Source organism: Pectinophora gossypiella, chromosome 8, assembly GCF_024362695.1.
Source record: "Pectinophora gossypiella chromosome 8, ilPecGoss1.1, whole genome shotgun sequence".
NCBI lineage: Eukaryota > Metazoa > Arthropoda > Insecta > Lepidoptera > Gelechiidae > Pectinophora > Pectinophora gossypiella.
Window position 1 is genome coordinate 14,186,606 of NC_065411.1, and position 13,163 is coordinate 14,199,768.

A 13,163-nucleotide genomic window follows, 5' to 3' on the forward strand; every position below is an offset into this window, starting at 1 on the left:
TTGTGTTGATACCTTCAAGTCCATTGTCTATCCTCTAAGTGATAGCTCTAGGCATGGAAATGATAAATAGGTATATTAGCGCTTGGCAATGGCGACCTTCCTGGTGGTAGATCTTTTGTTAATTAGGTTGATACCATCAAGTCCATTGTCTATCCTCTAAGTGATAGCTCTAAGTATGGAAATGAGAAATAGGTATGTTAGCGCTTGTCAGTGGCGACCTTCCTAGTGGTAGCTCTTATGTTCATTGCATTGATACCTTCAAGTCTATTGTCTATCCTCTAAGTGATAGCTCTAGGTATGGAAATGACAAATAGGTATATTATCGCTTATCAATGGCGACCTTCCTAATGGTAGCTCTTATGTGCATTGTGCCTTTAAGTCCATTGTCTATCTATTGAAATGTAAAATAGGTATATTAGCGCTTAGCAATGGCAAACTTCCTAGTGATAGCTTTTATGTACATTAAGTTGGTACCATCAAGTCCCCTGTCCATCCGCTAAATGATAGCTTTAGGTATTAAAATAAGGCATATGTATATTTGCGCTTTGCAACAGTCTTAGTGGTTGATTTTTATGTTAATAGGGTTGATACATCAAGTCCATTGTCTATCCTCTATTGTGATAGCTCTAAAGGGAAACAAATAGTCTGTCTATTCTCTAGTCAGACAGTTCACTACTAGTGTTTAACTAGGTGACTCTCCAAGTGGTGTTCTCTTGTTGGTTAGGTAGGTACCAATAATCATCACCCATACGTTGGAAGCTTGAATTATAATAAGATTAAATTTGGAAGAAATTGCTTACTATAATAAGGCTATCTTTTGCCTGTACTCTCTTAACACTCTTTCTGTTTTTATTGTTAGGGTATATTATCATCATCTTATATTGTAAGTATCATTCGGAGAAGATAACATTATTAACACCACTTAACAGAGACTGTGAGAAGGGATTATGTACTGTTATAATATATATAATATCATTTTTAAGTATGGTTATCTTGTAGTAAACCAATTATAATCCTCTAAATGTTTTAAGTGTTATCTTGAATAAGTTATGTATCTTGTCTACCAATGGTGTAGATGACCTCTGTGATATTGAGTACTACTGTGTCATAGGTACTTCTTGATGAACAGGGTAAACATGAAGTGCTTCTGTCATCTAATTATCTGAACTTGTCAAATTATTTCCGAGTTAATTATTTACTTTTCTATGCCATTCTGCGGTTATATTTCACTGGTTCTCTTTGTTTTATAATAAAACTGCTCATTTCATTCGCTGATAGTAAGTTATCAACCGCAACATAAGCCAAGAACACAATTACAAAAAGAAACAAAAAATTTTTTTTTTTTGACAGATGAAAATAAGAACGCGGCAATCAGGGACTGAAGACAAGGCTTAGGCCTATTTTGATCGTGATTTTCGAATATTAAATTACTAAAGTCAAGACTGTATAGTCCTCAGATCTTTGCCTGCCTTATATAAGGCGAATTTAAACAACATCAACATCGTAATAAAGTATAACTTTTAAATCACTGTTATAACACGAACACGATACAATTTTAATATTATTATTATTTCTGTTAATAAAACTAGTTACTTTTATTAGTAATAAGTACCAACTTAAGTTACTTTTTCGAATGTTAGGATTATAAAATTATAACCTCAAAAAAAAGTAATTTGTTTTCGACAATAAAAGGAATTAAATTGAATTGATCATAATTATATCTTCTCTTGTTTTAGTAGATGGATAATGTTAAGACTTACCAGTATAATCCACGTTTTGTTTTATCAAAAAGAACTTACGCTCGTCGTCATCCACATTTTTTCTTTGGTACTGTTTCTAGCTTTTTTAGAGAAAAAAGCACTTGATTATGTAAGTAACAGATTTTTCGCACTATATCAATCATGTTTTTGTATTAAATATTAGTTTTCAATTAGTTTATTTACGGAGGCGAAGTGACGCGCCGGTGCACAAAAACCGTAATGACATTAGTTGACAGCTGCGTTCAGGAAGCGGGAAACTAACTTTTTTTTTTTAGCTTTGGATATGAGCTTTGAAAATTGTGACGATGCTGGAGCATAAGACGTAGACTACACTGTTTAAAACCTCTCGAACAAGGAGCGAGTATAATCACCTTAATACGCTAGTTTCCAACTAGTCAAATCAGTTACTTCTTACTAAGCGTTAAAACACGAAATTACTATGGGATTTGTATGAAAAAGCACACTGACGTCGTAGAAAAACGTGATAAAATGTCGGAGTTATTATTACGTTTTTCTTGTTTTAAAATTCATAAATAAGTTAAATAGAAAAAAGAAAATGTTCTTGGTTACTTTTAGATCTGTCTTTATTTAGTAATCAGAATTTCCCGACCTCTCTGTGATAGGTATTAGGTACGCTTTATATCTGGCATGAATTACAGAGTAGGTAATGAAAATAACTTTTGATCGATCGAGATCCTCTTAAGAAAAAAGTCGACGTTATTTTCGTAATTAACTTTACCGGCATTCGTTTACAAGTCAAAATTGAATGCAGTATGTTTGTGGACACGCGCATGCGCAGTAGGCAACCTGTGAATGTAGGGCTTTTTGATTTTCTTCTGCAAAATCTCACTGTTAAAATTGTCTCGACTAGGGACAGGCGCGCGGGATTATCCACTTTATTGGTTTTGTTTTAAAGGACTTGTTGTATTTTTCGCCCTAACAGGGAGCAAATGATCAGGGGGTTAAAAAGGTCACATCAAAGCAACTCATCTAAAAAAGCAATATTGTATTTGACATTTATTGTTACCATTGCGCACTTACTTTTATATGCGTCACATCCTGGATATGATCGCGGTATGTACGCCTAGGCCTTCCTCTTGCAATTCTACCACTTAAACCCGCATTTTCATCATCATCATCATCATTGGCCTTATACGTCTGTTTCAGACGATTTATGACGTCATTGCCTCGAAGAAATGCATTTTCTTTCATGGCTGTGCAAGCCAATCCTAGAGCGGCAAACTCTACCGCATACTCTGCATTTTCATAAATCTACCAATAATCTAATATTTAAATATTGTTTGTTACAGGTTTTTCTGCGCGTGAGCCGATCTTAACTCAGAATGACGTCACGGTGAGTTTTGTTGCGGTTGCACAATAGTGATTACTATTTACTAAACTATTGTTGTAACAATAACAAATTGTCTCAATTTGTTACGAATTATGATTTTATTATAGGCACAATTAAAAAAAAACTAATTTTAATTCACATTTTAGCTCTTATCACTTTACCCCCTCCGGTTGATTGAGGGGAGGCCTGTGTCCAGTAGTGGGACGTAAATAGGCTAAATAATTTTCAATTTTTTTTCAGTCCAGCCCTGACTATGTACTTATTTGTAATATTAAAATCGGAACTTCAATTTCACATACAATACACTTATTGATCGGAAGAACAAATGTGGTTAGACTTAGGAGCCCTGTCTTTGTTTAATTGTTTTTGATAATAAATCGGCTGCAGCTGAAAATCAGCGCCATAATCTAACTACAGCTAGGCTATGGCATTTGCTGAGCTGCAGCCGTTTCGGCATTATTTATAATTCTATTGGTAATTACTAAGTACCATTTAACTATATGTAATTATGTATTTTTTGCCGAATAAATATTTTCTTTCTTTCTTTCTAGGGCAACTGTTGTAGAAAGATTATCATTTCTATCTCTTGACGATTAAGTTACTTATTCAATGTTTATATGGAGTCATAGATTGATCAACAATAGTTTAATCCATCTATCTCTTACGACAGTGAAGTACATTGTAAGTTTTACGTATTTTACGACCGTTTTAAAAAGAGTGTCTGCGATACCGACCCCGCCGGCGTGGTCGACATTTTCCCTCATTCAGCGCTATCGCATATCGCTATCGAACGACTAGAGTCGATTAAACTTTCAAATCTATATCCTCTCAGACGACGCCCTGAACCGAGATACGCGTCCAGCTGAGCACCCTTGGGCCAATTTTGTAACGGGTCAAAGCCATCAGTCTTCCTATGTGTCCTATGTGATGATGTACAAACGATTTTTTTAATGAAATAACATACTCATAATAGGCCAGAAAGTCGTATGGTCGTCTTTGCGTAGATCGGGAGAAAGTAGATATAACATTTCAAAGCAATAAAATAAAAGATTTAAAGATAAATATATAGACTGTAACTTATTTACGTTGGAAAGGAGACAATAAAATTCTCATGCAGTTCTTATAATAGCCTCGTTAATCAGATAATGATTCAAATATTACGCACTTTTCCTGTAATTAAGAGATCGTAGAATGACTTTTCTGTAGAAATTGTGTAGGTAGTACTTACCTACCCCTCGAGATTTTGTACTATCTACTCTGAACCGGCGTGCGTGTATGAAACGATTGATGAATGTGGAGGAAGCAAGAGAAGTGTGTCAGGATCTAAGCAAATGGAATTCCATCGTTTCTGTTTACCACAGTGGGAAATAGGCGCGAGTTTATGTATTTATGTACTATGACTAAAAAATCCTCGTTTTAGACAGACACTATCACATTGAAGTTATCGTATACGCGCATCTGTGTGTGTGGTGCCTTGTTGGGTGCAAACCTCTGCTCAGGTCAGTCTTCTGAGTGGATTGTATTTGAAAGATTCAATCAACCCTAGTGGGGCGATAGCGATAAACTTTGAGTGAGAGAAATCCTCGACCACGTCGCGCCGGCGCGATAACTTTACAGCACCTATTGGTCGAAACCCGCGTCATTTATCGCGCCTTCTAGAAAAAGTTTTTTTTGCAGATTGGATCGATTATTCGTGCTGTTGGAGGCGGGGGCAGGGCCGGCGACGAGACGGGCGGCGGCTCGGCAGCTGGGGGAGATCCAGAAGGCACACCCTGAGGAGCTGCACCGACTATTGGGCCGGCTGATGAAGCACCTACGCTCGCCTGCATGGGAAACTAGGATCGCTGCCTCACAGGTAATTTCCTGAACGTTCTAGAATGTTCTAGAATATTCCAACTTTAACAGGATATGCAATATTGAAATTATCCAAAAAAAGAAATAAATAATGATTTATACTGGACAAATACTATAACACGTTTATTACTGATAGATAGATAAATTATTATACACATTTACTCATAATAACGCATTATTTAACATATAAAATGGAAATTATAGCTAAAAAGGTTTACCACTACAAATATTTACGCGTGTTTCGCACTGAAAAGAGCGTTCTAAACATTTATATATATCATTAATTATTTACCTAATGCCTAAGTTCATTATCTACTCGTATTATCCGTTCATAAATACCGAATAATAGCAGGACATACCTACACTAGGTAATTTATTATTATATCGTCGCGTTAAAGTGAAAAAAAAAAACAATACCTAGATTTCCTTCCATTAATTTCGTTATAACCCTGACACCAGGGTTGATGGGGTTGGTAATTCACTTCACAACCCACACGATAGAAGAATTAATTTCGATGTCACTTACACCCTGTATACAATCTAGCTTACAAGCTAACAAGCAATTTATCTTTAACCTAAACTACTATAAATAAAATCTGGTATTTCCAATTCTACGCAAAGCTACACGCTGCGTCACAAGTTCAAAAATTACTTGATTACTTTTTCTCATGATTTTGTAGTTACCATAATTAGTGACGACTTGGGACTTTTTCAATTGTATACCAATATTTTATGTTTATTTTAATTTTTTTAAAGAACGTCTAGGGCCCTGTGCCGAGGTTTTTCTTGCAGCTTCTTTTCCCCGGCTATACAGGTTGTGAGAAGCTGCAGTAGTTTTAGGCGGATGAGACGTTCGTTATGTAAAAATTAACGATTCAAAGTGTAACTACATATGTTACCTACTGAATAAAGATATTTTTGAATTTGAATTTTTAAATCTGTTTTTTTTTTTAAACAGAGAGAACGAGTATAACAATAGAAATATATGTCTCGTTTATTTATTTCTTAAAGTAAATGATTTTTTTCTATCCTTGGCATCTTGGCAATGGCCCAGTAACGTAGTTGGTTAAGCGCCATCTAACGAGTTGTTGAGAACTTTCTTTTCAATTTTTTTAGCTTCTAAAAAATAAAATCTCTCATTATGTCATGTTGCATGACGAATATCATCGCCTTATAGTCAAAACCACGTAAGCGTCTGTGAAAAGTCACATTCTGATGTGATCTTCTTCAACACTAGGTAACTCTAAGTAGAGTTTTGCAGAGTGTATTTTATCTTTTGTTACCTATTTTAATTATATTTTGTTCATTTCAAGTTAGTTTTAACGTTTTCAGTAGTTCTCCATTTTTTGTCCTAAACGGAGACTTAGATAGTATGTACTGTTGTTATTAAACGTATTGAACATGATTCTTACGATACAGGCTTTGCCTAGTGTAAGAATCATAGATATTGCCTCTGAAAAACGTAAACTCAGTAAAAATTGTAAACTTACACTAAAAATGTAATGCTGATTTTGTAAAAATTGTACCTTTTTTTCCTGAATAAATAAATATTATTATTATTATATTATTATTAACAGAAACTTCGATTTCTTTCAATTAATTTCGTTCTGGGTAAAAAATGAGAGTACTTTTAACCTAGGTTGAAAGTAGCGTGTCTTAGTACTGAGGTGACGACTGACAGAAATGAATGGAAAAGGAATACGTGTCGTGCCGATTCGACTCAAGTGGGATAAGGCAGGAGGATGATGATTATATCCCCGGTGGGAAATAGGCGTGAGTTTATGTATGTATGTATGTATGATGATTATATAACGAATCTTCTTCATAAGGACATCCTACCTACAGCAACGTTCCATCACGTAATATCAATTTGCATCTGCAACAAACCATTTTCCATCAATGAGATTATCTGAGACAATTTGTATTCCGCCGCGGTCTTATCGATTCACGTGGATGATGCCTCGTTTGTTTATCGGCATTGTTCCCTGTAATCGGCACATTGTCTGCGATGTTCGTGAGGCGTCCACTTACTTTGTATGCGCAATAAGATCGTAGCTAATATAGGCAATAGACGCAATAGTATGTCATATTATGTAGGAATGGTAGGCTTAATAAAACGGAACGTTAAGGTGTGTGAAAGAGAGAGTGATGGGTGGGCGAGAAGAATGATAGGAATGGCGGTTGGTTGTTTTAACATGGTAGCTATAAGAAGACCAGGTATGCTCTAAACTGACAGCTAGCATTTCAAGGTTAGCCAACCTGACGTCATCGAACCCTGCGTTGCCATTTCGTAAAAAATAAATTACCCACATCCAATGTTTTGAATTTACTTCGCAAGGAAATTTTGTACTTTTAATAAAAGATTTACGTACAGTTTTAATGATTTTTGTAATATTAGTAATTAAATACATTAGTCAGTAATTCACTTAATTTTCAATAATAAAATTCTCGTCCTTGGAATGTTGGAGATACCAATTGAATGGTAACACTTATGTCATCAATGGGCTACCAATGGCGGCTTGTCATAGGATTGAGCATACCTGCTTCTTATACCATGGTTTTTAAGTCGAAGATATAAAATAAAATAGATAAAACTCTAAAATAAACAAGTTGATACACAAAATACAATCGTTTTCAACTGGGCTACCCCTGCTCCTTCGGTTCCACTGACGTCGTAAAGCCATATGATTTTCTCAAATAGCTTTCAACTCCCATTATAAGTCTGATAACAGGCAAAGTAAATCTGACATTAGGTAAGAACGACTCTCCAAAACAATACGAATGGTTGTTATGGAATGGAATACGCGAATAATGAAGTAGCGGGCAATAAAGTTCTATTTCGGTCACAGGCCATTGACAGTCTGCGTACTTTTGACTCCATGTTGTGCTGACCTGGGGGGGGGGGGGGGGGTGTTTATATAATAATATTATGTTTTTTGGGTGTTGGCCACATCGAATCAATTCATCCAGAAAAGCAATATTGCAATTTGACAATATAGGTGGCAACATCATTCTTTACATAACGTGATTCAAATAACAAACATAAACTGCCTATATACGTCCCACTGCTGGGCACAGGCCTCCCCTCAATCAACCGGAGGGGGTATGGAGCATACTCCACCAAGCTGCTCCAATGCGGGTTGGTGGAGGTGTTTTTACGGCTAATAGCCGGGACCAACGGCTTAACGTGCCCTCCGAAGCACGGAATCATCTTACTTTGTCGGACAATCAGGTGATTCAAGCCTGAAAAGTCCTTACCAAACAAAGGACAGTCTCACAAAGAGATTCCGACAATGTCCCCATCGGGAATCGAACCCGGACCTCCAGATCGTGAGCGTGAACGTGATTCAAATATCAAGCAACAAATAGTTTTATATTTGCTTCTGCCATTACATTACATTTTTGACTAATTATGTACCCCAGCAATGAGAAAATAGGTAATTATCACGTCAAAAGTGAACAACGCCGTCTATCGTGTGTTTGGGGATCGTTGATTGGAAAGTCCCTCATTGGGAATACGTATTCAATTAAATAAAGAGGCATCTAACATAATGCACAGCGCAACATTAGCCAATATGCACGCTTTGTTAACTGGCTCGCGAGTTCGTTCAATTACTTTCGTAGTATGCCTATTACCTTATTTCTACAATTTGACGTGTTGTGGACCCAGCCAACCGCATAATTGTCCGTAATACATTGACTGCTTTTTCGTTTTATGGGAATTCATGAGCCTTAGCTGTGATTTGGATTGTAAGTTTTTTTTAGAGTTCCGTAAGCAATTATTAGTATCACTTTCAGGGTTCCGAACCTCAAAAGGAAAAAAAACCCTTATAGGATCACTTTCTTGTCCGTCCGTCTCTCTGTCAAGACCTTTTTCTCAGAAACGCGTCTCTGCGCTGTCTTGAAGGCATGTACAGTCAAGCTTCTATAGCAATTCAATCCAAAGATATAACAATTTTTAGCCTTATTTTCATACATTCGCGATTAGTATATAAGTACTTAAGTAATTTTCCGTGCAGTCTCTACCCTCGAACCATCCTGTCTTTATAATCTGTATTATGTATGAGTGTCGAAGGGCGTTTGGTATTGATCGATGTGCCTAGGACTGAGTTGAGCACTAAAAATAGGTACTCGAGTAAGTAGGGGAGCCCTGAAAAGGGCTGTTTGTGGTTGAGTCCTGAAAAGAACTGTTTTGGGGATCCAACGTAATCGCCTTTTGAAATGTAGTAGAATGTGAATGTGAGGATGTGCTAGTAAAAGTAAGGGAAAAGAGGCAAATATTTGAGTTATAGAGGACAGAAGAGGCAAGATGGCTTGCGTCTAGCGAAGCGACTAGCTTTTGCCCGCGACTTCGTCCGCGTGGCGTGTTATAAAAGAGAGATCTTTGTGAGTGTGGGAGTGCATATCAAATTTCAAGCATCTAACTTATGCAGTTTAGATTTTTTCATACAAATGTCTCTTCCCGCTAACTCCCGTTTCCGTGGGAATTTTGCAATATCCTGTTGCAACTAAGCTTTAAGTTAACTAAGGTACCTGCGTGCCAAATTTCAAGCGTCTAACTTAAGCGGTTTAGATTTTTCATACAAAAGGATTTTCCCGCTAATTCCCGTTCCCGTGGGAATTCCGGGAATTCCTTTCTTAGTGCACCTCTACGGTACCTAAGCTACGTCCCTTCCAAATTTCAAGTGCCTACGTTTAGCCGTTTAGGCTGTGCGTCGATATGTCAGTCAGTCAGTTTCTCCTTTTATATATTTAGATTGATGAATGTGGAGGAAGCAAGTGTGTCAGGATCGAAGCAAGTGAAATTCTATAGTCTGCTTACCCTGGTTGCCTGATTTTACATCTCAAACGTTTCCAACCTCTCTCTGTCTCTCTGTGTCATAGTTCACGTTTCACTTCCATAGAGTGCAGTTTTTTGCCATACGCAATAATAATAACTAAATAATAAGTATAAGTAGGTCAAAACCCGGCTACGGGGGCGCGCAACCCTGCACCTCCCTAACAACCGTTAAGTCCTAAGAAGGATATGATAAACCTTATGACGACAAGGTATCTGCCTATCGCTTAGTACATTTGTTGATCATCTTGTTGGAAAGGACACAATCCCTGTGTCGAATTACATAATATACAGGGTGTTAGTAACATCGTAACGAATACTCAGGGGGATGATTCAGACCATGATTCTGAGTTAATATCAAGTGGAATTTTTCGTCGCAAAATTAATGTTTTTTTTATTTATTTTTTAATTATTTTCAATTCTATACTTTTGCGAAGGAAAATTCTACTTGATATTAACTCAGAATAATCAGCTGAATCATCCCCCTCAGTATTCGTTACGATGTCACTTACACCCACACAAGTACATACGGTAGCCATACAAGTAGGTATGGGTGTTAGTAACACCGTAACGAATACTGAAGGGGATGGTTCAGACCATGATTCTGAGTTGATATCAAGTGGAATTTTCAGTCTGAATATTCCTGAAAAATTTTGTGTTTTTTTTAATTATTTTCAATTCCATACTTTTGCGACGGAAAATTCCACTTGATATCATCTCAGAATCATGGCCTCAATCACCCCTCAAAGTTTTATTATTATTATACAAGGTGTTCTTCTTATCGTGTGGGTTATGATGATGTTCATGTTTGGTTTACATAAACTCACCCCTATTTCCCACCGGGGTAAGCGGAGACATTCCATACGCTTCGATCCTGACACACTTCTCTGGCTTCCTCCACGTTCATCAATCTTTTCATATACGCACGCCGATTTAGAGTAGATCGTACAGAGCCTTTTCTAAGGACATCTCCAATTTGGTCAATGTACGTCCTTCTAGGCCTTCCTCTGCCAGTACTACCACCAACCTTCGCTTTATATAGTGCTTTCCCTCATCCGCTCGTTATTTTATTTTAATGTTGTACGGTCATGAGTACACTTTGGTACCATGTCGCATTTACTTTTTTGACAAATTAAACCGTAACTCTCATTAAATGTCAAATATGATAGTGCGACAGGGTACTAAAGCGGGTACATGATATTACTCATGACTGTACCTATATTTTTTATCATGTAACCTGTGTGTGACCTTTGCGTGCGTGATGCACAGCCCAAAGATCAGCTGAACATTGGCGCAACATCATGTTCGTGTGATATAATTATTGATCTTGTATCTGATGTAATATATTTACTTCTTTAGTAGGATATATATACACACACACACACACACGCACGCACGCACCACAAACTTATTAGCATATTTAAGAATAAGAATAAAGAATATTTGTGTACAACTTGCTTTTATGGAAGAGCAGAGTCTCCTGACACAGGCACTACGCTTAAAAGGAGTCTGCAATCACCTTCATTACTGTAAATATTTGCTAACAAATAAAGAATTTTGATTTTTTTTTAAACTTCAATGTCACTGTGGTCCTGCGGTTCAACGGCTTGCTTCTCAAACGGGGAGCGCCGGTTCCAACCAAGGTACCAGATTAGCACCAATAAGTTATTGATTGATCTTACTGCAGTGTTCACTAACACTGTTGGATCGATCATTATAAACTGCCATATCCACCGCCACCACCGCACTGCCACCTATCACGTTGGTCTTACATAAAGCTCGGTGAAGTGTGGATACTTAGTTCATCTTGCACGTACCTCTGACTACCCCAGTTAGAATACGCTCGTGAGCTTATGTTCTATTATTTTCTTCACTTGCTTTTTAACAATAATAGCCGTGGTAGCCCAGTTGACAGAACGCTTGCCTCTCTCTTTGAGGTCGCACGTTCGAATCCAGCGCAGGCGTAAACCAATGTTTGTCGAATTCATGTTTGGATCATAAATACAGGGTGAAAGAAAACAACGTGAGGAAACCCACATTCCCGAGAAATGCATTTTCGGAGGTGTGTGACCTAACCTGTATTGGGCTGGTTTTCCCTTCGCGGGTTAGAAGGTCAGACAGGCAGTCGCTTCTGTAAACAACCGGACCTGTCAAATATTCAGGTTAGGTAAGCGGACCCTGTGAAAAACGGGATAATGCTAGGGAGATGGATGGCTTTTTGACAATAATATTATCTTTGTTCAACAGGCGGTGGAAGCGATACTGTCGAATGTTCCAGAATGGCACCCCTCGCCGCTCGTCACTGCGAAAGGTTCGTATTTTTAGGGTTCTGAACCTTAAAAGCAAAAACGGAACTTTTATAGGATCACGAAATAGCATGCAGTGACAGAAGAAGCATGAAAGTATTCTTTGGCTGTTTAATAATAACCCTGACACCCCAGGGTTGATGAGGTTGGTAATCCACCTCATAACCCACACGATAGAAGAAGAATGAAAGTAGGAATAATTCCATTGCAATGAGGTTGTTGCGTAGCATCTGCGGTGTTGAGTGATAGAGTGAGAAACAGTGTGATAAGAGAGAGATGTTGTATAAAAGATGATATAGTGACTAAGATTGAGAAGGGAATGTTACGTTGGGTTGGACACGTAGAACGGATGAAGGATAATAGGATTATGAAGCGGTATATAAGGCGAAGGTTGTTAGTCGGGCTGGCAGAGGAAGATCTACAAGGATGTACATTGACTAAATTGGAGATGTCTAGGCGTGGAAGATAGACGTGAGTTTATATATGTATTTGCTTATCAGCTCACGAAACGAACGAAACGACCTCCTTGGTTGGTTGAGCGTTGGGCTCACGATCCACCCAGGGGGTCCTGGGGGTCGCGGGTTCGATTCCCGGTGGGGACATATTGCAAAAAAATACTTTGTGGTCCCTAGTTTGGTTAGGACATTACAGGCTGATCACCTGATTGTCCGACAGTAAGATGATCCGTGCTTCGGAAGGCACGTTAAGCCGTTAGTCCCGGTTACTACTTACTGATGTAAGTAAGTAGTCGTTACATGAGCCATGTCAAGGGCCCTTGGCGGCTCAATTGTGACCCTGACACTAGGGCTGGTGAGGTTGGTACTCCACCTCACAACCCACACGGTAGAAGAGAAGTCCAAGCTTAAGTTACCAACCTATCGTCTGAATCAACAATAAAATAAACCTTCAGAAACGCGCAATATACCTACCACTTGCGTGGTGAACTCCTCACTCGGGCAGTAATAGAATAATGATGCCTATTTGAATGCATCGCGCAACAGAATTGTACCTCTATTTTTATCATCGCGGTTATAAACTAGATTATTTTGTTTGTT

The 13,163-nt window shown here is 37.9% G+C and overlaps 1 protein-coding gene across 2 annotated transcripts in view; it reads left to right on the forward strand.

Annotated features, from left to right (window-relative positions):
- Positions 1–13,163, forward strand: part of LOC126369197 (TATA-binding protein-associated factor 172) — a 67,354-nt gene that overhangs the window by 18,926 nt on the left and 35,265 nt on the right. For both annotated transcript variants that reach the window (XM_050013492.1, XM_050013494.1), the window contains exons 2-4: positions 3,071–3,114; positions 4,789–4,966; positions 12,050–12,113. In XM_050013492.1, coding sequence (XP_049869449.1) covers positions 3,104–3,114; positions 4,789–4,966; positions 12,050–12,113 — 253 coding nt within the window. In that variant the 5' untranslated portion in view covers positions 3,071–3,103. The remainder of the gene's footprint in view (positions 1–3,070; positions 3,115–4,788; positions 4,967–12,049; positions 12,114–13,163) is intronic.